Here is a 23,658-nt window from a genome sequence, read left to right on the forward strand (position 1 = left end):
GAGGTTCAGCTAGATTGGGAGGGGTCCTAGGCTTCTCGCCTCAGTGCCCCCAATTGGGGTGGAGGAGCTTTTTCCAGGACGCCTGGGGACCCGACTCCTGGGGTCGTGGGCAGGGCCAAGGAGTGGAGTGCGGTCGGGGGGTTTCTTGGGAAGCAGGGCCTGTGCCCAGGGATGGTAACTGACCTCCAAGTGGACAAGAAAGGAGACCGGGTGGAAAATGTAGCGGGGGCCGGGTACCAATGCTCTTCGGGCCCCTCAGTCACCCTAAGGCTCCTGGAGTTGGGAGGAGCGTCCGAAGAGCTGCCGGGCGACAAGCCCCGGGAAGCCCGGGCTGCGTTGGGAGGCGCTTGGCCTGCAGGCAGCGAAGGAGGAGCGAGGAACACGGGAGGGAGACAGGGAAGCAAGGAAGATGCTCAAAATGGCGCTGGGGCCGGGCGGCAGGGAGGGCGAGGGAAGAGGTTGTGGCCGCCATGACAGCCGCCTCGGGATGCGCGGGGCCAGCCCCGGGGACCGTCCCCGCACCCACCTTCGCCTTTCCGGATCATCCAGATGCCAGTGAAGAAAGGGAGCCAGGGAGCCTCCTTTTGGTTTTTGTATTGTTTAAAAAATCAGCCCAGCGGATGCTAAGGACGAGAGATGGACGGAGAGTCCGCGAGGGGGTGGGAGTGGGAGGGGGTGAAAGGCGGATCTTGTTGGCCCGGGTTTGCCCAGCCGAATCTGACTTCTGATCCTTCGCTCTGGGATTTGATGCCCGGCCAGAGCTTTCTCCAAGTGCAGACCTACCTGTCTTTGCCCAGAAGTTCATTTGCCATCTCAACACTATCTCCTACCCCCCACCGCACCTTGCCAGGCTTCTTGCAAACCCGGTAAGCGGGAAAGAAGGATCGATCGCCCCATCTGCCTCCTGGTTTGTTCCGGGGAACGTGGAGATTTAAAGGGCCCTGGAAAGCCATCCATCCTCCTTAGGTTTATTTAATATTTCTCGGGCTCAGAAACAGACACCGCAGGGCTACCTCCCCAGCAGATGCTGCCGTTCTTGAAAAGCAGTTTATTTCCCAGGCCTCCCAGACTTTCCCCTGAACCAGCAGGACGGGGACTTGGAGTCCCGGGCACCGAGAGGCAACAACTGTCAGGAAAAGCCAGGAGCCAACATAGGTCGTGACATATAGGACTAGACAGGCCCTTGCATATTTTTTTAACCTGGTCCCTCAGTGTGGGAAGCACACACATCTTATTCCTCTGGAATTTAATCCCTTAAACTGTCTTAATATAGAATTCATCTCCTGCATTAAATAATGTTATGTCACGTTAAATTGCACTTATTTCTGTCACAAATAAATTAATATAGAACAATTAGATGTGTTATTAATAATGATATCATGTATCTTATTAGGTTATTTTCCCTCATAAAATATATAGGTATGAAATAAATTCAATATATTAAAGTAATAATACACAGCTTATTGGCTTGTGTGTTTATTTTCCCCATAAATAAGTGAACATATAATACATTAAAACCACACTATACATCTCATTGGGCTGTGTGTTTATTCCTCCATAAAATATGCCCATAGACAGTGTTTAACATCTTTAAAATCACAGCACATGGCTATCTCTACGCCAACAAAATAAAGACATTTCAGCTGGGGTTTTGATTTCTGTGGACAGCCAAACTAGATAATTTGGTCTAGTTAAAAATGCTCTTTCAGCTATAGCAAAGAGCAAGAATACCAGAAGGATCTTGCTGATTGCCCACCTTCCAGCTTTCTTTGGTCAAAAGGAGAGCACCCTTGATCAATGCCAAAAATGCAGGATCTGCTCCGCTGGAGAGAATTCACCTCCTGGCATCATGGCTTGGTCTGCAGTACTCAGGGGCCTCTGAGGTTCCAGTTCTCTAAGAGACTTGATGGACCAGCAGCATCAGCAGTATCTGTGGGATAGTTAGAAATGCAGAATCTTAGGCCCCACTCCAAATCTTCTGAATCAAAATCTCAATTCAGCAGATCCCCAAGTAATCTATATGCACATTAAAGTTTGAGAAGTACTGCTGGATCATAATGCCACCTTTCTTCCCGCCTTCCTCCCATGCTTAAGAATTTTTGACCCACTTTACCTGACCACGCCTTCCAATCTACTCCAACCCAAACCAGTGGCCCAAAGGGCACTGAATTTCAGCTCCCGCCTGAGGCTGCATCATTCCCTGATCCTCCCTGCCAAAGTGAGTGGAGGGCCCAACGAAAGGCTCAATCTACCTGTTTAGATCCAGGTACTTTGTGTCCTGGGGGTGAGAAGCAACCAATCCAGGGAATCAGGAGGTCCAGCATTTCCCCTGACTGATTATTAGAGAGGAGTTAGAGCTCTTTTTACAGGCAACACACAGCCTCTCTCTCTTTCTTCTGTCCCATGTTTCACGAAACTCACCATCTCTGATGCCACCAGAGCAGAACAAAGAGGCAAGGTATTTCCAAAAGGAAGTGACTCCTCTTTTCTATCCCAACCAATTTCAAATTCAAAGGAATGCCTGGCAATTTAGGATTCATAAGGGGCCAGGATTCAGGATGCCTGTGTTCCAAAATAGCTCCTTTTCCTTGTTTCGTCTCTAGGGTCAACCTCTTTAACCTGAGTTTTCCAGGCTGGCTATGGAGAAGGAAGGAGAAGAGGATGGTTTCCCAGATAAGGCAGCAGACCCACCCCCAGTGATGGCAGGTTAGAGGGCAGTGCCAGGTGGCTGTACTCACTTATCCTATCCTGATGGGGCAGGACTCCTCTTGAGTGGTATGTAGCACAGACTGGTTATAAACTGGCTGTGGTTGGAGTGGGAAGGCTTCAGTGCAGTCCTGAAAGCTGCTGGTCAGTCTGCCCTGCTCTTGGTGAGTCATTCTTTTAAGAAGAGTGGCCCATCAATATTATGGTGAAAGCAAAAGACCGTTAGATTGAGGAATTATTTGCAATCATGATAACCGTGAGTCATTAAAATTTTTTTTTTAACTTATGCCTGGGTAAGTCCCTTCCCCTTCCCGGACCTCAGTTTCTCCAACTATAAAATAAATGGAAGAACCTAATGCCTCTAATGTTCTCTGCATCAGTATATGCCAAAAGTATATTCATTAGTCTTCACAAACAATGTATCAAATATTTATCATGGCTGGTGTCACGTGCTTTTAAATGGAGGTGGTGACTCGATGTTTGATGATAACCCACCTCCCAAGTATCTGGTCCAGCCATTTTAACAAATTTTAATTTGTATCTTTACACAAACAATCATGCCCCAATCCCTATTTAAAAGCAGGGAGAGAAATCTTTTCAACAAGCATGTAATTGGTTGTAGCGCTGTGTGCCAGGTGCCAGGTATTCAATGAATATGAGTATTAAGAAGTGTCCTAAAAATTCCCAATAAAGTAGTTTAAAGTGTTACCAGTTTTGCTATGGCTTCAAAAATGACATCCTTCAATTTAATGTGATGCAGTTTGTAGTATTTGGACAACACTTCAGCGATGCTGGATTTTCCCACAGCAGGAGGACCAAGAATGCAAATTTTGATGGGCTGAAAGAGGAGAATAAGCATTATACATGGAGCTCTGAACCATCTGTAGCTAGACAGTGTTCTTGATTTCAAGGGTCGGCCCTTTTAAGTCTCGGGATCCTGCAGGCTGACTCTCACTCCTCCATCAAGACCCCAGAGTCACTTCCTCCTGGTGTTTAATGAGAATCCACTATGTGCCCTGACCTGGGCACGGGGGACACGACACTCAGCAAGATGTGAACCAAGTACTCGAGCATTACATGCTACCAGTTTCACCTTTGTGGTGCTACTTCTGTAAAGCAGCAGAGAAATAGAATTTCTGGTCCACTATACAGGGTGCTTAATTTATTGCCTGATGAACATTGTTTCTGAACTAAACTTGGTCTTTAATTAAACTTTTCTTTTTAAAAACAGTTAATTAGGGGCTTCCCTGGGGGCGCAGTGGTTGGGAGTCCGCCTGCCGATGTAGGGGATGCGGGTTCGTGCCCCGGTCCGGGGGGATCCCACGTGCCGCGGAGCGGCTGGGCCGGTGAGCCATGGCCTCTGGGCCTGCGCGTCCGGATCCTGTGCTCCGCAATGGGAGAGGCCACGGCAGTGAGAGGCCCACGTACCGCAAAAAAACAAAACAAAACAAAACAGTTAATTAAAAAAATAAAAATAAATGAAAACAAAACAAAAAAAGTGTCCCAGCCATGTTTTCCTCTGGCTTTCATTCTCTGCCACTTTCCCCAACATTTGGTTATGTTTACTCTTGTTTGAAAAAGAGTAGGACATTTTATACAAAAAGAGGCACCAAACTTCTTTGCCATGGTGTATTAGACTTTATTTCTTTTTTTAAATGTTTATTTATTTATTTTGAGCACTCCACGAGGCATGTGGGAATCTTAGTTTCCAGACCAGGACCAGGGATCGAACCCCTGCCCTCTGTAGCGGAAGTATGGAGTCCTAACCGCTGGGCCTCCAGGGAATTCCCAGCGTACTAGACTTTAAAAGTCCCCTGTAGTCAGGTTTTATCTGGTTGCTAGGGTATCAGAGCATAGGTACAAATTCTGGGTCTCCCTAAAGAGCTCTGCTGAACCCCCTGCCCACCTTTCCTCCAGGTCTCTGACAAACACTCGCTGGCCCCACTGTACCTCTTCCTGAAATATGGTCTATCAAGTACATGCCCTCAGTTTGCAGAAAGGAGACTCTCGGGCCCTACGTCATTCCCTTCACCTGCTATGGCTGGTGTGGCCCAAATCCTCCACTGACCTCTGCAGCCCAGCTCTGCCTTCCTGCTCCCCCACCCCCATCCCTCTCCACACTCAGTGGTGAGGCAGATATCTGGTGCCTGAGGGAGATCTAACAAACTGCTTCCTCCTCTGAGGAGAGAGTCAACAGTAAAAGTGTCTTCCTAAATCCTTCTCTAATTCCCAACCACCACAGAAAAATCACAGTCTGGACAGTCATTCAGATACAAATTCAACTTGATGGGTGTTCAGTAAGTTCTCCACCGCGGGTATTTTGGCCGCAACCACCAGACCTGGATAGACCCAATTAAGTAGAAAGTTATTTCAGTTCTTCATGTTTCTCTAATCTTTCCTTTTAGAAAGATCCCGACTCTCTGACTTACTTTTCCCTCCAGGTGAAAGTTTATATCCTATTCTGACATCACAGAAGTCAGGTTCAACCCCTACCTTTGGAAGGACAGTTTCTAAGCTAAACCCTTCAAGGGAAGAGAGAAAACATCTAGAAAACTTTTCTCCAAAATTTGGAAGGTCAGGAAGTTCTGGCTAACACCCAACCTCAAATCTTTCTGCTGCAGTTTTAATCATTTGGATTTGTTATAGATTATACAATATTAGGCTTTTCTTTTCAAAAAAACTCTTCAGTTTAGAAGAAAATTCTTTGCCTAAACGGAGCCAGCCTTCTGATTCTCAATGAAATTTGCATATGATAAAGTACATATTGTACAATATATGGTGACATGTTACATAAACATATAGCACATGTGCTATTTTCCTATCACATATTTCCATATTTTAATATGTTAGTTATATTAAAAAACTGAAGACTGACTCATACTATTTCAGACTGTGCATGTAATGCCAATATCATACACTTATAGAGTTCTCTATGGTTTATATTTTCTTGTTTGCTTTAATCCTACTGACAATGCAGTGAAGTAAGCAGTATTAAACCCATTCTTCTTCTCTGAGGCTGAGATTCAGAGAAACCGGGGAACTTGTCCAGGATCATAATGCTAAGAAATGGCCAAGCAAGGATTTGAACCCAAGTATTCTGGCCCCCAAACTAATAGTCTTCCCAGTACATTATGCACCACCCATAGCCTATGGTTCTCAACCAGATTTGTGACACTTTAATGAGCTTGTAGTAAAACAAGCAGCACTGAATTCAGGTTGCATCCTCCCCCAAAACAGCAACAAGAAACCATTTCTTATGGAGAAAAAAATTATAACCTTGAATTATCTTTTAAATTCTTAAGTTCCAATCTTTGATCTTGGACTTTGGTCTTCAAGATCTGGGCTCGGGAGAGCAGGCAGAGAGGCACTTAAGGGCCTAATGAAAGAACTGTTGGATTGATCCTGCCAACCCCCAGCTAAAGCAGCTTCCTCCATAGAAAAGGCCAGAATTAGGTGCAAACTTCTAACACTTCCCCATTCTGATTAGAATGGTCTCCCTGCCTTAGTGGTACAGGGATCAGCATCTCTCAAAGATCGTTTCAGTACTAAACATGCCTGTGTCTTCCTTGCTCTCCTATATGTCTAAATAGATTATAGAAAAGAGGAAATCAACTATACTTCACTTTGGTGTTGGGTCTACCCAGACCATCTCTGGTGACTTTAATTTGGTCAACCAGATAATCCTATAGGCCATAGGTTACTCCAGATGTGGATTACATTGTTTGTTTGTTTGTTTTGTGTTGCACTCAGCGATGGGCTTAGCAAGGAATCCAGGCTCCATAGGGTTTCTCCGCAGGCCAGAGGCCAGTGGCGTTTCTTTTAAGGAGGAAGAGACTTGGGAACCTAAGGACCCATGTTGCTTTTTCTCCCAGTCCTTTCTGCTGGGTCTGGGAGAGCCACCAGGAAATCTGAAAAGTTTTCATCTTTCTGCTACACAAGAGAAGGTAGCAAGCTCAGGGATGAATTGGAAAGCAGAGTGAATTGGGAGAGCCGAGACCAAAGCAACCACTGCACTTGACAATATAACTTGAGGCACATTTTCTCCGCCCCCTTCCTTCTAGTCTTTATAATAGACTATTGGTGACTTCTGCTGTTACTAGGGAGACTGCATTTCCCCAACTCCCAGAATGATTTCTACTCTTTGATTAAACTGATTTGGAGTTTACTTCCCCCTTTAGACCTCAAATTGTTCCCTTAATTAGGAGGGCGAGGGATGAGGGGAGGAGCTTCTCCCTGGGTTGAGGGAAAGGTGGAAAGTGGATTCTCAAGTCTCCCAGAAGCAGGACAGCCAGGTCAGATACAGACCCAGCTCAGATGTGGGGTCTGAAGAGAAACCCTGGTTCCCTACTTCCCTCTTCTCCGAATGCCTCTGTGGAGAACATCTTAAAGTGAGAGGAAACTGTTGGGAGCATCTACGAACCCAAAAGGGGAAATAGAAAGAAATCTTGTTCTCACCTCAACACTCCTTTTCTCTTCAATCCCTCTGCAGGCCGCCCCCACCCCCCACCTCAATTCTCCTTTCCTTTGTCCGCCCTCATCCCTTTGCACGGAACATGCTCTCACCCTCCCCCATTGCATCTCTCTTAAAGGAGTTGCCAGCTGGTCCCCTCCCCCCAACTTGTCCTGCTCTGAGGCAGGGTCTGAAGCAGAGTACACGTGAGGAGGGAGCGGGCAGGGGTCCTGTGAAATGCTCTAAGCTCTTTCATAGCTGAGGGCTAAGCAACGCTCACAGTTATTAAGGAAGGAGAAAGGCACGGTGATTCTGGTGATAGAGACAGAAAGTAGGAGAGGACAGGCAAAATGAGGGGACTGGGAAACAGAAAGAGGGAGCGGCACGGTGACTGGGAGAGACAACTTTGGGGACTCACCTGCCCTTTTTGGGGTAGGGAAACCCGAGAAGTTTTGAGGGTCCTCCCTGGACCTGTCCCACCTGCTTCCCCTTCCTCTCCCCAGCTCAGTTGTTTACAGAGATCCTCCCCTGAACTCTTGCCCTCCTGGACTTGCCCTAGCCCCGGCCCCAGGCCTCCGGCCAGGCAGACACCCTGACAGGTTACAAATGAGCGTGGGTGTTAGATTGCGCCAAGCTCTTGTCCTCGCAGTCCGGAGGAGGAGAATCAATGGGCTCTACCTAAGAGCTTCCCTTCCAGTTCCATCCCCGTCTGAATAGAGTGAAGGAGCCACTTCCTGTTCTCCTCCCCTCCCCCAGCCCGAACCCAACAGACACACGGAGCAGAAAGGCGTGAGACTCCGCTCCTGAGCCTGAAGCTCCCATTCTCTAAGCAATCTCCTTTGACCTATTCTAGAAAGTCATCAGAAATCTGAGTCATCTTTAAGATGTAATTGGTATTGAATTTATGGATTGGAGGCTTGGGATTTGGTGGTGGGGGGGTGCTGTGGGGTAGGGAGGAACCAGAAGAATGCACTACACTAGTTTTAAACACTTCAGGAGAGAATAAAAACGCCCTCCTCTTCACCTGTAAGTAAACATCACCTAGCTCTGTGCTCACTGTGGCTCTCTGGAGAGATACAGGGAGTTACGTGAGTCTGAGTGAGTGAGCCAGCTACAGCTATGGATGGCTAGAGAGAGGATAAATACATCCAGAGAAATGAGTTGATGGATAGGTAGGGAACGAATATAAATACGGAGAGAGATGGACGAACAGAGAGATGGATTGAGACAGAGAGAATATAAAAAGAAGCCGAGGGAGAGAAATGCACGTGTGAATGAGGAGAGAGTGGTGGTGTGGAGAGATGCAGAGAGGAATGCATTTCTCATCCTCCTCCCCACATTTCTGTCATCTTGCCTTGCTCCTTGGTATGCCAGCTTCCCACCCCTCACTTAATCTTCCTCTAGATTCGGGGCCCGCCTCACACCCTGAGGTGTTTTTGCATCCTCTTCCTTCACAGTCATCCATTTGGCCCAAAACAACACACCTCACACGGCTGTCCCGGCCCGTCACCCCAAATCGGGAGAAAGAAACTCAGAGTGGGAGTTCTGGGCCAAGGAGGCTGGACTCCCCATCTCCTGGTCTACAGACTTGGTGACGGGGGGAGGCTCCTTTGGGTGGGGGGTGGGAAGACTGACGGGCAGCTGGGTTGAATTTGTCCAAATCTAATAACCTGGGAGCCTATTGAAGGCCTTGGGGGTGGGAGGGGAGGAAAGGCCTGAATATTCCTCTAACGTTTGCCCCCTCCCCCTCTGGTCCCTTCTTTCCCAAAGTCTTTGAAGAAAGATGTTTTTGACGCTTCCACGTCACCCTCAGATGGATGGGCTGCGGGTGATTGAAGTGTCTTTGTCATGCTAATGCTCGGGGGGTGATGGATGGGCGCTGGGGCTGCCAAACTCTGGCCCGCTGCGCCCATTGGTCTGGGAGAGATCACATGCGCCCCTCCACCCCCACTCCCTACCCCCTTCCTGGGGGAGCCCTGGCCCAGGCGAGCTGGGTTAGGCCATGGATGCAAGCTTCGGCGCTGTGACATACTGCGGAAAGGTTGTAGGGCAAGAGGGTGTCTCCCCCAAACGGGCCGACCCTCCTGCGGCCTCGACGCATGGACTATAATAGGATGAACTCCTTCTTAGAGTACCCACTCTGTAACCGGGCACCCAGCGCCTACAGCGCCCCTACCTCTTTCCCCCCCAGCTCGGCTCCCTCTGTTGACAGCTATGCAGGCGAGACCCGCTATGGTGGGGGGCTGCCCAGCCCCGCGCTCCAGCAGAACTCAGGCTATCCGGCCCAGCACCCAACCTCGGCGTTAGGGGTGCCCTTCCCCAGCTCCGCGACCTCGGGGTACGCCCCGGCTGCCTGCAGCCCCAGCTACGGGCCTTCTCAGTACTACCCTCTGGGCCAGCCGGAAGGAGATGGAGGCTATTTTCATCCTTCAAGCTATGGGGCCCAGCTAGGGGCCTTGTCCGACGGCTATGGAACCGCTGGGACGGGCCCGGGGCCGTACCCTCCGCCGCAGCCCCCTTACGGGAACGAGCAGACAGGGAACTTTGCACCGGCCTATGCTGAGCTCCTCTCCGAGGACAAGGAGTCGCCCTGCCCGTCAGAAACCAGCCTCCCCCCAGCCCGGACCTTCGACTGGATGAAGGTGAAGAGGAACCCACCCAAGACAGGTAGGGCTCCGAGGCGGCCGCCCCCCGCCCCCGCCCGGGGCTCAGAGCGGCTCCGCTGCGTCAGCACTGAGGTGTCCTGGGCTGGGTTCCCGCCTCTGCGCCGCCAGGTAGAGGCAGGTAAGAGCGCTCTGCCCCGTCTCAGGTCCGGTGGGGTCTCCCCACCCAGTGAGTGCCCGGTTCCCCTTAAGAGTAAGTCCGCACACATACCCTCACTTCCGGATCTGTGTGCCCAGCTCAGGCCCAGGACCCGCTGTCCTGCGGAGGGATGGGGGATGGGAGCGTGGGGAGGCTGATCCAGATCACCTGGAGGGGTGCTTGGTGCTTCGAGAGCTGAAGCGGGACAGCATGGTGAATGGGGGTGCAGAGCTGGCCGGGGGGAGGGGAGGAGAAGGAGGAAGAGGTGAGAGAACTGACGTGGCCTTTCTCTCGCCCCGCCCCTAGCCAAGGTGTCCGAGCTGGGCCTGGGCGCGCCCGGTGGCCTCCGCACCAACTTCACCACGAGGCAGCTGACCGAGCTGGAGAAGGAGTTCCATTTCAACAAGTACCTGAGCCGGGCCCGGAGGGTGGAGATCGCCGCCACCCTGGAGCTCAACGAGACGCAGGTCAAGATTTGGTTCCAGAACCGGCGCATGAAGCAGAAGAAGCGCGAGCGGGAGGGAGGCCGGGTGCCCCCAGCCCCTTCAGGCTGTCCCAAGGAGGCGGCTGGAGACGCCTCCGACCAGTCCACGTGCACCTCCCCGGAAGCTTCGCCCAGCTCCGTCACCTCCTGAACTAAACCTCCCAACCGACGGGTCTCCCAGCGCCAGAGCGCCGCCGTCCAGCCCTCCCCTCTGCTCTCCCTAGCCCTGGGCCTCGGCTTTACTACTCAGGCGATCCTCACCAAGGCTGGGGCGCCAGTTTACAGCTGCTTTGGGGAGGAACGGGGGGACCCCTTTTCTCCGGTCTGGGCAAGGTGCTGATGGCTGGGGACCCTACAGGAGGACCAGAGGCATGGGAGACACCCAACCTGTCAAGAGGGAAGGGAAGGGCTTCCCTCTGCCTTTAATCTGGGGATCGGCACGTGGGCGGCGTGGAAGCAAGTCCCAGCCTCCTGGATTCTCCTTTCCCTTCCAACTTCGATTCGTTCAGTCCAGTGCCTTTGAGCTTCGAGGACTCTCCTCATGCACTCTTATCCTAACTCCCCCTTCTAGGCCCAGGACAGAGAGAAGGCCTTGAGGTTTCTCGTGTCGGAGGTGTTTGGGTGCAGGCATATTACCAATGCTTACTCTTTCTAGTCGCCACAGACCTTACAATAGCACCAGCTGCCTTGGGACAGACCAAAAACACCCCCCCGCCAACCTAAGCCTATTAACCCCCACCTGGCACATTTGTATTGCACTAGCAGCCTCCAGAGGTTGTTTTCTGAGACCTCCCTCCCCTCCCACCAGCGACCTCATCTCTAAGCTACCAAAGTGTTTTGGAACTTGGTACTTCGGAGACTTCTGGAATTTTGTTTGAGGCTGGACCCCAGCAAGCCTCTACCAGGAAGGCGCAGGCACGCCCCCACTAGTTCCTCCCCTATTTATTGCCTCCTGGAAAAGCCAGGACCCTCCTCCTCATCTCCACCCCGACCCCTGGCGCAGCCCAGGGAGGCCCAGGTGCAGGGAGAGCTCCTACCAGCAGCAAGCATTTCTCTGAACCTTGGAGACAGTGGAGGCACCACTCTTTCTGGAAACCTGAGCCCCAAGCAATCGGGTTCTCTCTGTACTTCCAACTACCTCATTTCAATAAAGTGTGTTTTCCCCTCTTCCCGCCTCTCTTGCTCCTCCACCTAGGGGTAAAGGCGGCTCTCTCCAAGAGCCCTGAGAGTGGGTGCAGGCTGGGTGGGCTGGAAGGGGCTGAGCTTTAAGAGCTCAGCTGGATGAAGAGAAGGACTTACTCGGTGGGGCCTAAGCAGAACAGGGCCCTAGGCTTCCAGATCTGACAGCCGTCAGCCCTCAGGTCGTTGGAGGAATGTGGGAAGACCTGGAGGGACAAGGTGGTGGCGAGGATACCGTTCAGAGACGGTCCTGAAAGGAAGGCGGGAAAGAAGAAAACGGATCTGTTTGGACAGAACAGAAAAGGGGGCGCAAAGAGGAGGAAGTTCGGGGGGAGGCCAAGGGCCCACGACGCCTTCTCCCTTCTGCGTCCCCCACGTCCAGAGCGAGGCCTGGCGTAGAGTGTGCCTCGGTAAATAGTAATATGTGCTGCGGAGGCTGTGCATCGTCCCCTCCCCGCCAAGTCTTGCTCAGAGGAAGTCAGAGGACAGGTCCCTCGACAAACTTCAGACTGACCCACAGGTTACCCCTCCACTCCCGCTCCCAGCCTGGCGCCCTTCCACCCAACCGGGACGTCGGGGCTCGGGAGCCGGCGAGGCGGAGAGACCCTGGCCGCAGCCGCCCGCCTCCGAAGTGCCGTCCACCCGGCTCCCGGTGACTCCCGGGTCTCCGGCGCTGGACAGCAGGGGAGCCGAGGCGAAAGGGCCGAGGGGGAGGCGGGGAAGGGAGGGCTGCGGCGGGAGCGGCAGGTTGGAGTCCCGAGGGCCTGCGGTGGGCGAAGGAGGCCGAGGTAAACCCCGGTCCCGCGCTGACCTTTTTACCTCGAAGCGCCCCCGGGCTTTCCAAACAAGCCGACGGCGCGCCCTTGGGGGCAGCTATTGTCTCCCGGCGGGTCCCACTGACAACCCTTTGGTCGGCGGAGGCTGGGGGAGGCGGAGGCGGGCCTGGCTCCGGCAGCGCCACGACGGCCGCCTAACCGCCAGCGCTCTCGCCCTGCAGTGCCGTCCAGAGGACGCGGGCCTGCGGGCTCCCGACCGGTTTATTGATTCCGGGGACCCCCAATGCCCTGGAGTCAAGACAGCTGGGGTCGGGCAGCAGGACCAAGGGGGGCGTCTTACCCACCCCATCTACTGAATTCTCGACCTTTCAGAGGAAGAGAAGGAGCAAAGAGGACTAGGAGTGTGTGCAAGAAAAGCCGAACGTTTGCTTCCTAATGAAATTGGTGCTATTATAGGAGAGGCCAAGTTATCAATAATGGCACAGCCCAGCTGGAGAGGAAGAGAAGCGTGTTGCAAGAGGAAGCTCAGCTTTCCCAGAGCTTGATGCCTTGCCCTCTGTCTTAAAAAAAAAAAAATCTATTAACTGCTTTTCTGCATTTAATTAAAATTGCCACCAAGGTTGGCTTTCCCAAGGGGGTCACCTTGACAGAGGAGACAGAGTAGTGTCTGTGGAAACAAAACTCTTGCTTGGAGCCATTCAGTGTAAGCTGGTAGAGCCTTCTGGTTGGGATATTTCTGGATCCTGCAAACTTTGGACCAGTGGGCAGAAAATCAGGGAAGAGGAAGGAGCTTTGGTTAGAGCAGGACCCCAAGGATGGTGAAGCTGGGCCGCAGACTGGGGCTGAGAGGTCCTGGGGGAGGCTGGTCTATTTGGTTTTTGGCCACAGCAGAAGGAACTATCAGATTCCCCCAGGGAGGGATGAGGGGCAAATCAATTCTCTGTTCACAGAGGGCAGGCTCAAAAGAATCTGCAGTACCTCTGAGCCCCCCATCTCCTGTGATCCCAACCCCTTCCCCACTTTATGCTCTCCTAAGATCCCACTTATCTGAGGCCTCAGACTGGTCTACCCAGAAAGCATTTATTTGCAGAAACAAAAGGTCACTGTATTTTCCTATCATAAATGACAAAGGAGAGGTTGGTAAAAACAAACAAACAATCAAACAAACAAAAACACATTGTTAAACTTTCCAGAATAGATGACAAACTGCTTCTCTCATAGACTCCACCGTGCCTTTCAGATAGGTGGGTTTTTCACAGCCCTTGAGGGGGCAAAGGGAATTATATTTACCAGAAGATCTGAAAGTACACTTTCTGCAAGGTTTAAAGCCCTCCACTCCAACACCTCCATTTACCAAATCTCCAAAAAGTCTCCTATTTTGAAAATAAAAATCTTAAAATAGAGATTTTTTTCCCCCATTGATTCTTTATGGGGGGGGAGAATTCTTCTCAGGTTCAAAGTTTGTCAAGGTTTCTGAGGGGTATCTCCCGGCTCCTCCTCCACCACGTAGCCTCCACTCTACCCAACACTCTGCACCATCTGTTTCTCAGCCCCAAGTGTGAACTTTTCCTCTTTCATTCGCTTTCTTCTTCAGCATTTGTTCTCCCAACGTGAGGCCCTTTGATCTCCAGGACAAGAGAGACAAGGAAAAGAGATGTAAAAAACCCTAAAGTTCTTCTTACTTTTAATGTGGGTTTCTTTGTTATGAACATTCTTTGCACCAATACCACTGGGCTGCTGGAAGGGAGTTGGTGGGGTGGGCAGTAGAAGAGGGTGGAGATGGGGAGGCTGGGGGCATCTCCAGATGACTGAGAGCACGGAGATCCAGATGAAACTGAGAGGAAGGCCAAGATACGTGGGTTCAAATCCTTCCATCCCTGCCTCTCACAGCCTTGTGGCCATTTTCTCCCAAATGGGCATCATACTCATACTTATTTCATAGGGTGGAAGTTAATAAATAAGTTTATATGTGTAAAATATGTGAGAGCAGTCTCTAATAAATAAATATGAGCTATAATAATACTTATCATTATTAAAGGGGACATGTCTTCTCCCCCATCTATAGTCCCTAATTGATTCCAGGGCACATCTTGACCCTTTGGGGTGCACACACACTCTTCACTTCTCACATTCATATCTTGTTTGATCCCTGATAGGTATATGATACTAGAGACAGGTTCTGGGGCTAAGGACAAGTAGAGGGGATTCCCTTCTTAGCAGCTGAGAACACCCAGGTGGGTCTGGCTGAGACCCTTTCCTTTCCTTCAGGTCTCAGCCCATTCAACTGTAGAAAGGAGAGTTGTCCTGGGCCTCTTGCACTCTCTCTCCCTTCTCCATTGGGAGGAAGGCTCAGAAGTCCTGAAGGCAGACAGTCTGAGTTCCTGATTTAGAGTGGTGGAGGGCAAGGGTTCTGAAGTGTAACTTAGTTTTCAGAGTGGTTCCTCTCTTATCAGCTGGGTGAGTGAGCTTATGCCAGTTATTCAATTTCCCTGTGCTTCCATTTCTTCAGATGTAAAATGAGGGAAGTTGAATAAGTGAGATACATGAGACATGCTTAGAACACTGCCTGGCAGTGTTCAGTAGAGATGTTCTGTTTTATATATTCATCCAAGACATTTTTTTTTTTTTTTTTTTTTTTGCGGTACACGGGCCTTTCACTGTTGTGGCCTCTCCCGTTGCGGAGCACGGGCTCCGGACGCGCAGGCTCAGCGGCCATGGCTCACGGGCCCAGCTGCTCCGCAGCATGTGGGATCTTCCCGGACCGGGGCACGAACCCGTGTCCCCTGCCTCGGCAGGCGGACTCTCAACCACTGCGCCACCAGGGAAGCCCATCCAAGACATTTTTTATTACTTTCTTGTACTGAGTTTTTCTTGGCCTTGGTGTGATGGAAGCAGACATTCGCTAGCCTTCATCCTCCAGCACTGTACCTGCAGACTCACCTAGTACCGTAACCATGGAATTTGCTGCTAGGGAATAAAATAATTATGAATGAAAAGGTTCAGGGTAGTTCCACAGAATACTAGTTCATAGTAAGTGCAGCATCGTAATGAGACATGCTTTTGGCAGGACAGTCTCACTGCATAACTCTGGGAGCACGTTCTCACTGTGGTCCATGCGGTTGGCACCCCCTGCAGATGTACCAGATTTTTTCCTGATGGCTTAGTCCTAGCTCTAAGAACTTCCTTGCATGGCCTCCTTTACATGACTCAACCACAATATTCCAGATGCTTTAACTTTTGCTATTTCCCAGGCTCTCTAAATGCTTTATATCCTCAGAGTGGGTCCTGGGTGGAACAGGAGTTGGAGATGCCAAATATTTAATGCCCATTTCTGGGAGAACAGATTGGCTCAAGCAGCTATTAACTGCAGCTCAGAGTAGGACCTCTTGGCCACTGTCATTCTCTTCATCGGGGAATAAGTGGATCAGGTACTTCAGAGAAGAAAGAATTTTGTAGGAAGCCAGGAGACCAGAGCTTCCTCTACCAAGGGCCTCCTGTGTGTCCTTGAATCAATCACTTAACCTCTCTGGGCCTGCTTTCCCAGTCTTTAATATAAGTTGCATTATCTCACTGCAGCTTTACTCATCCTTCCCTCTGATGATAGAAGAAGTTGTAAGTAAGAAAGAATGTTAAACTTGGTCTGGGATGGGGGGTGGTAGGGTGGGGTGGGGGAAGCATCATGTCCCACATAGTCTACTGGCCAAGTTGGAGCTAATTAAAATTACTGTTTCTCCCCACCCCCCACCCCAGTCAATTTCCTCCATGCTCTCAAGATCACTGGCCTGGGTCCGGACAATTCTGAGACCTGTAGCCCTTTCTGCCTGAAGGGAGAACCTAGGAGGGAGGATGCCCCCAAAAGCATGCGCCCTCTGCTCCTTAGAGGCCCGAAGCTCCCTTCAGTTTACTCTGGCCTGACAGCTCCGTCTCTACCCCACCTTGGAGATGAGGCAGCTCAGTATTTACTCAGCCGGAGAGGCTTGCCCAGAAGCCTTGCCTCCCAGCCAGCTCCTGATGACTCTGCTCTGCAGCCCCCACCCCCTTCCCTTCCTGGTTCATGGAGAGTTCAGCCCTGAAATGGCTTACAGCCCCCCAACCCCCAGCCCTGGAGGAGCTGCCTGTCCAGGGGATTGCTGAGGCCAGAGGGCGGGGGAAGGGTCCCGGTCGTGGGGTCATGCCCTGGTCTCTCCACTCTTGCTGGACCAGTGCCTGAGCCTCCCAGAGGAGAGACGACTCAGGAAATGATTGTCTTTTTTGGGGAAAGGGTGTAGGGATATTGGCTAAAATGGGACTGTCAGGTTGGGAACATCATCCGGGACTGCAAAAGGCCACATATCTATCTGCATGTTATTAGTGTCATAAACTATGTCTAATGGAAGAGAAATTTGGTAAACTTGTAATAGTTTGGACTCTCTTTCCAAAGACACTAAAAGGGCTAATATGACAAAGAAGTGACATGCATGTTCTCAGCAACCATATATGAAAAATAGTCTCTAACCTCCTAACTTTCTAGAACATAAGATCCATGAAGGCTGAGATTTCTGTTTTGTTCATTGCTGCATTTTTAGTGCCTTGAACAATGCTTGGCATGTAGTAGATGCTCAGTAAATATTTGTTGGACAAGTGAACATTGAAGCAAATTTCTCTTGTCTAGAAGCCAGTCACCCCCCAAAATGGTCTTCTGAAATGACATCAGTTTTAGACATTTGATTAGTCCAAGAGTGTTACCTGATCACTGTATTCATGTGAAAATAATGAAAGTAGGACAAGTGATAGAAGGGGACTTGGGAGGCATCTTCTTATTCTCTGACTTTCCGTTCATTCGTTAAAGGTATTTATCTCAGGCAAATGACAGAGTTTCTTTTACAACTTCAGGGCGAGTCTGCTCCCAGGGTTCACCCATAGAGTTTTTGTTTGTTTGTTTTGTTTGAACTTCCTTTACTTTAGCAAGCGTAAACTCAAGAAAAGACTCAACTTTAGAAATGTAAAGGACTTGAAGGCCCAGCTGGATGTTTAGATTGGTAGAAATGTTGGTAGAAAATAGACAGAGAAGCCAACCCTTCTGTTGAGAGATCCAGGCAGGTGCAGCCGCTGCAGACAAGCCTTCCTTTCTCCTCTCCATCACCCAATGCAGCCCCACAGGGGGCAGTGTCCTTTATACGCCAATGGACCAAGTTTCCCGTTTCTAAAAACCTTTGGGAAGTCTTCCCCTTCTAGGCCCGATAAAGTGAATTCACTTAGGTTCGTTTGGGTCTGAAAGGGGATAGCAAGGGGAAGCGTTACTTTTAATGCTTAATGGAACTCGAGGGCAAGGATGGTCACCTGTTGGAAGTTTCTCAGAACGCTTGAGAAGATCACCCATTCTGGTGTGGTCAGTTACCATTTTTGGAAATTGTTGGGAATTGATGACATCCTCTTGCATACTCCCACCGTAGACCTACAGACGTGGATCCTGATCACAGAACAGGAAACCTGATTTAAAGCAAGAAAAGGGAAGGGAAAAAGTGTCAAGGAAAAGGAAAAGTCACCTCCACCTCCTGTTCCTCCCTGGCGTTAGATTTCCAGATCAAGGGCCCCCTAGGAAGAACAGAGTTGGGGAGTGGAATTCCTCAGCAGTGACCTGAAAAAACTCAAAGGTTCAAGGCTTCTGGGCATGGCTGTGACAAATTTGGCCAGAGTTCTCTGATTCCCCATTTCAGACACAGCCTTTGCTGGGAGCTGTTGTTTTGGGGGATGGGGAGTCTGAAGAGGCAAAATCTGGACAACAAGATGTGCAGAAGAAAAGCCTTTGAGGTGTATGTGAGGAAATAGGCTGGCAGCTGGTGGAAAGAGCCGTCCCACGCTCCTCTCCAGCCCTGAGCTTTCTTTCCACCGTCCACCGCCTCCAGTTACTCCACTGTCCTCCAGTTTACACTCAGTCAATTTCCGGAACTCAATTTTCAATCCCCACCTTTCGGAGCCTGGAAGGAGGGACACTACCCAGAGTTAGAGGAAGGCAAGAGGGCAACTCCTTCCTTGGAGGATGGGTGGGGTGGGTGGGGCAATTCCTAATCCAGCAGGGGGTCTGCATTCAGCAATTCAAATTCAGTGATTTGGGTGCATTGGATGGGGACTTGCAAAGACACCTTTGAACGAGTGTGCATGCTTGTAGGCTCCCGCCTTACCAAGCGGCACATTTCAAAACCCATTGAAATCCACACCTTGACACATTCCCGAAGAGACACGTCAACCTCCCTCACACGTTCGCAGACCCGTCTGTAAGCAAGCATTGTTACTTGTGCCTCAGACTGGCAAATAAACTGACCTTGTACACAGCTCTGCACACGTGGCTGCAACAGCCAGAGAAAGCGGGCTGGGGAGACAGGTATTGTTACCTGCGTGGAAAGGTTCTGTTTCTCTTCACTCTTTGGAGTTTATGTTTTGACTGTTAAGTGGTACCAAAGGAAGCTTCTGAGAAGTGTGAGTGGAAAATAGAAGAGTTCTCCGCATAGAGGCGAAAAGGAAGAGGGCCTTTTGCTAAAAATGCTTCAGTCTCATCTCGACAGAATTCCCAGAATGGAAATGAGAAGGAAGGAGGTGAGTAATGAGTCATCTCTCTGTGTTGGGTGGTGTGTGGCTGCGCACTCAGAGGGAAAGCAAAAAGTAAGAGAAAACGAAACAAACAAAAAATACCAAACATAACTCATTTCCTACTTTTCCTTCACAGAATACCAAAGATCTGGAAAGCTGATTTTTCCCCTGGTTTTCATTTGGGTGTTTGGACCCAGAGTTTAGTAAGCTTTACCTGAGTCTTCCCACCTTAAATAGGAAAAAGAAAAAGAGCTTGTGCTTATCCCTAGAATTTAATGATGAAGAACAGAGGGACAGATACAAAAATAAAAGAAAAAGAGCATCCAGTTAGAGCCCAATACCAATACTAACTTTGGGTTCTTCAACATCCTATTTTGAAAAAAAAAAAAAAAAGAAAAAACAAAGTTTCAAAAGTGTGTTAAATAAATCTACCGAAAATCATCTGAGTGTGTTCCAAAATCCTCCCTTTATGAAAAACTCCCTCTATTTCACTAGAGAAAAAAAAATCTGTTTTTTTTTAAATTCCTCTCTTTGAATAAGAAAGGGGGTTTATCTGCAACAGTCTTCCTTCCGTCTCTACTCTTTCTAAGTCAAAGGGATGTGGAAACCGGAAAAAATTTTGCTTTACTCTCTCTCTCTTCTTCCAGCCCTCTTGCATGCAGTTTTCTGGGAAAAAAAGGGGTCCTGGGTTTGAATTTAATTTAATCAGTACATAAACGTCTTGCTTTTATGTCTTTTGCATTGGCCAGGTGCTGAGCTGCTCCCAATCTCAGATTTCTCCTTGGAAAACAAGAAAAGACCGGATTCTCTCTCTCTCTCTCTCTCTTTTTTTCCCTCCCCAGAACTTTAAAGTTTAGTTTTCAGTTTTATTTTTGGTGACAAGTGTAAATGTTTGCTCAGTCGCTGAGACATAACTCAGATTCTTCTCCGGGGTCAGGAGCCCTCTTCCATCCTCTCCTTTCAACTGAGGCAGGGCTCCAGACGTAGATAGTTTTTTTGGAGTCACAGAGGGTCTCACTCAGCACCCTTAGAGCCCCTTCCCACTTCAGCCTGGAATTGAGAGCAGCCTCCTGAGTCACAGGGTCCATTCTCTGTTGAGGTCTGAAGCCTTTGATTGGGAGAGGAGAGAGAAAAGCTCATGGGTCCCTGATAGGTGTGAAGAGCAGGTCTTTCTATGTACGTGAACCTGGAGAGAAAGGACTTTCCTCTCCTCCCAACACACACACACACACACACACACACACACACACACACCCCCAACAACCCTGCAAGCTTAATGAAGGAATTTTACTGTTTAAGGGAATGGAGACAGAGGAGGAGGGAGTTACTTGTAAATCTGCTTCCGGCAACAGGGAGAGGTGTTTTCTTCAGAACTTTGGCAGATGTGGAGAGAAATTCCTGCCCAATAATGAGATACCATTAACTACTAATCCAGATTTCAAATCAACATTGCCTTTGGATATTTTGATGGCCATCTAGCTGCCTCTTAGCTCATAGAGAGAGGTGAGGAATCTGCATGGCAGAACTCTTTTTGGTTCCTTTCTCTCTTTCCCCATATACTTCCTGAACATAACCCAGGAGCTTTTTTATTTCTCCTTAGGTGAGTGAGTTTCCCAAGACATATCAGGGCTGAAGTTGACAACTGCTGGGAATTCCTTGCTTTTCTCAGCCTTACTAGTGCCCACCTGAGATGGACTTAGGAGAATGAAAGTGGCACAAATCAAAGCAAAATGACAACTGAAAGCTTGGATATGGAAGGAACGTAGAGACTTTATCCTTTATACCCTCACCCAGTCTTTACTACAATATCCTGGGCTTGGACACCTCTAGCAATGGGAAGACTGTTATTTATAAGGGAGATTCCCCCGATGTTGGACTGCTCTAAATACTAGAAAATACTTCTTTATAAGGAATACTAGTTCGTCTTCTTGGGACTTGCACCCATTGATCTTACTTCTTTGTTGCCTTCTGGAGCCAAGAGAATGACTCAATTCCTTTCCCACATGCTACCCCTCCAAATATTTGAAGACAGCTGTCGTGTGTATCCCTAGAGTAATATACATTCCCAATTCCTTAATTTGTTTCTCCTAAGACCTGATTTCCAGATCTTTCCCCATCCTGTTCTTTCTTCCTTAGTCAATATTTTCTACAAAGCAAAGTGTCCAGAACTGAACAGAAAATATAAAGTGTGACTGGATCAGTTCTAAGTAGAGCGGAAATATTACGTCCCTCGATCTGGGCACTATATTTCTGTTGATACAGGCAGGATAGCTTGGGCAGGAAAGGACAATGGGGCAGGCTGGTGGCTGCTGATAAATGGGAGGAATCCTTTCTCTCTTTCAAATTGTGTCCATCTACTTGACCTCTAGGGCTGCATTAGTCACTGATACCATGATCCACACAAATCCCCAAGCTCTGTGAGGGAGCTGCCAGATTGGCAGCCATTATGGGGAACAAACATTTGCTGAGCAGAGCCTGTTTAATTTGTGAGAAGGGAAAGGAGCATTAGAGTAGAGAAGCAATGTGAAAGGTGAGAAGGAGTGGCCCTATTATCTCAAGGGAAGGAAGTGCCGATTTACCTAGGCTAAGGCAGCTACTCCATTTCTTCTCCTTATCATTGCTGTCCAGGTAACTCTACTTCTCTCACAATGCTTTGTCCACTTCCCTTCTTGGTGGCAGCTGTTATTATTTTTGTTATCTTTGTTGTTGTTATTGACATTTATATAGAACTTTGCCATTAGCCTTTACTTCTCATCACATCTCTGGGAGGTTCGTATGATCATTATTCTCACATATGAGAAGCCCAAGGCTCAGAGAAAATAAATAATGTACCCAAGATCACATACCTGAAAAGCAACATATCATTTTTCTTTTTGTGCCTCTGGCCCTCTAGGATTTATATATAAGCCCACATATCTGGAATATGCAATGCATTTAGGATGTCAGCCTCTCTTCCACCTCATTCAACTCTTAACCCTGCCTTAGCTATCAGACCACCAGGCGTTGTTTAGAGTCTGAGGTGACTGCTTTTTTCCTTTTGGAGGAGAGAAATCAAGCAGACTACCCCAATATTCAAGATTACCAGGTTTAACTAGGGAATCTCTCTCTCTGTCTTTGTAACCCTTAAAGATTGAGAATTCCCGCAAATAGTGTCCAGGTCAGATATTGGTTGACTCACAGATTCTATGAAAACCTCTAAGGGTCAGGGTTTGGCCAGTATGGGAGGTCTTGCTTTAGAGACCTTCCACTTGAAGTGGGGGGGTCTTCTCCAAGTTTGGAAAGATGTAGGCACTTTGAACATGATGGATCTTGATGTTGAAAGGGTTCAGGTTTGGCATATTACAGCAACCCTGGGGGCAATTAACATGAATTTGGGAAGGGGTTCTCCTTGAGGACACATCTTTCCAAATTCTTATGATGGGTATGCAAATGCTATGACTTCCTAGGTACTGGGAGTCATGATACAGGGATGGATAAGAAGTGGGAACTTTCATAAAAAGGAACGAAATTGGGTCATTTGTAGAAACATGGATGGACCTAGAGACTGTCATACAGAGTGAAGTAAGTCAGAAAGAGAAAAACAAATATCATATATTAACGCATATATGTGGAATCTAGAAAAATGGTAGAGATGAACCGGTTTGCAAGGCAGAAATGAGACACAGATGTAGAGAAAAAAGATATGGACACCAAGGGGGAAAAGGGGGGTGGTGGGATGAATTGGGAGATTGGGATTGACATATATACACTAATATGTATAAAATAGATAACTAATGAGAACCTGCTGTATAGCACAGGGAACTCCACTTCACTGTACAGTAGCAACTAACACAACATTGTAAAACAACTATAGCCCAATAAAAATAAATTAATTAATTAATGTAAAAAAAAGAAGTGGGGGCTTTCAGCTTTTTTCCTCACGCGCCTGCTCTCACATGAATCAGCCTCCCCCTATAGCTCCCCCACCCCACCACTTCGCTGGAGATCCTAATCACGGTAGACATGTAGATCAGAGCTTTGAAGACTTGGAGGAATAAGCAGATCAATAAGTCCACGTCTCCAACCCCTTCCACCTGTGAGCTCCCAGCACCGGTCGGCAGAGCCAGGCACAAGGCAGATGCAAGGTAGAAGCCTGGAGGCCACGAGCGGCTTCCCATCCTGAAACTCAGTCCAGGTCCTGGGGACTTATAGAGTGGTCCTGACAGCAGAATTAACATGATGGGGAGTCTAGGGAGAGACAGGAAGGGGGGAGAGGAGGGACACAGAGTCAGATTAGGGGTAGTAGATCACTTGGGTCTGGCATCTACCCTCCTGCTTTATGCAAATGTTGCTTTAGCTCCAAAGAAGCCACATTCCGGGACTAGTTTGCTGTTTATTTTTAAATACACAGACTTTGCAACCCGTTTGGAAAGCTCTGAAGGGGCTCCTGATAAGGGCATCTCATCATATCCCAGCAGCAGGGCAGTAAATAGAGAACATGCAGAAACATCAAAAAAGCCCTTCCTTGATCAGATGTTGTAAAGAATTTGCAAAGTCTGCAGATAAGGAGATCACTAGAGAGAATGCGTGTGTGAGTCCCTCAGAGAAAGCCCATTTATTTTCTCCTTTTCTGTTACCTTCTGCTCTCTAGCCGAGCAAGGCATGCACAGCAAGGGGGAGGTGGGTGAGCACTGGTTGTGAGGCTACGCAGCCCA

At 49.0% G+C, this 23,658-nt stretch overlaps 1 protein-coding gene across 1 annotated transcript; it reads left to right on the forward strand.

Moving 5' to 3' along the window:
- Window positions 1-9,187: 9,187 nt before the first annotated feature.
- On the forward strand, window positions 9,188-10,593 carry HOXB1 (homeobox B1; the record flags this gene model as incomplete). The annotated part of the gene is made up of 2 exons (XM_079725414.1): window positions 9,188-9,823; window positions 10,265-10,593. The coding sequence occupies exons 1-2, from the start codon at window positions 9,256-9,258 to the stop codon at window positions 10,591-10,593; spliced, it is 897 nt and encodes a 298-aa protein (XP_079581540.1). The 5' UTR covers window positions 9,188-9,255.
- Between the last annotated feature and the right edge of the window lie 13,065 nt (window positions 10,594-23,658).

Source organism: Hyperoodon ampullatus (assembly GCF_949752795.1).
Source record: "Hyperoodon ampullatus genome assembly, chromosome: 19".
Lineage (NCBI taxonomy): Eukaryota > Metazoa > Chordata > Mammalia > Artiodactyla > Ziphiidae > Hyperoodon > Hyperoodon ampullatus.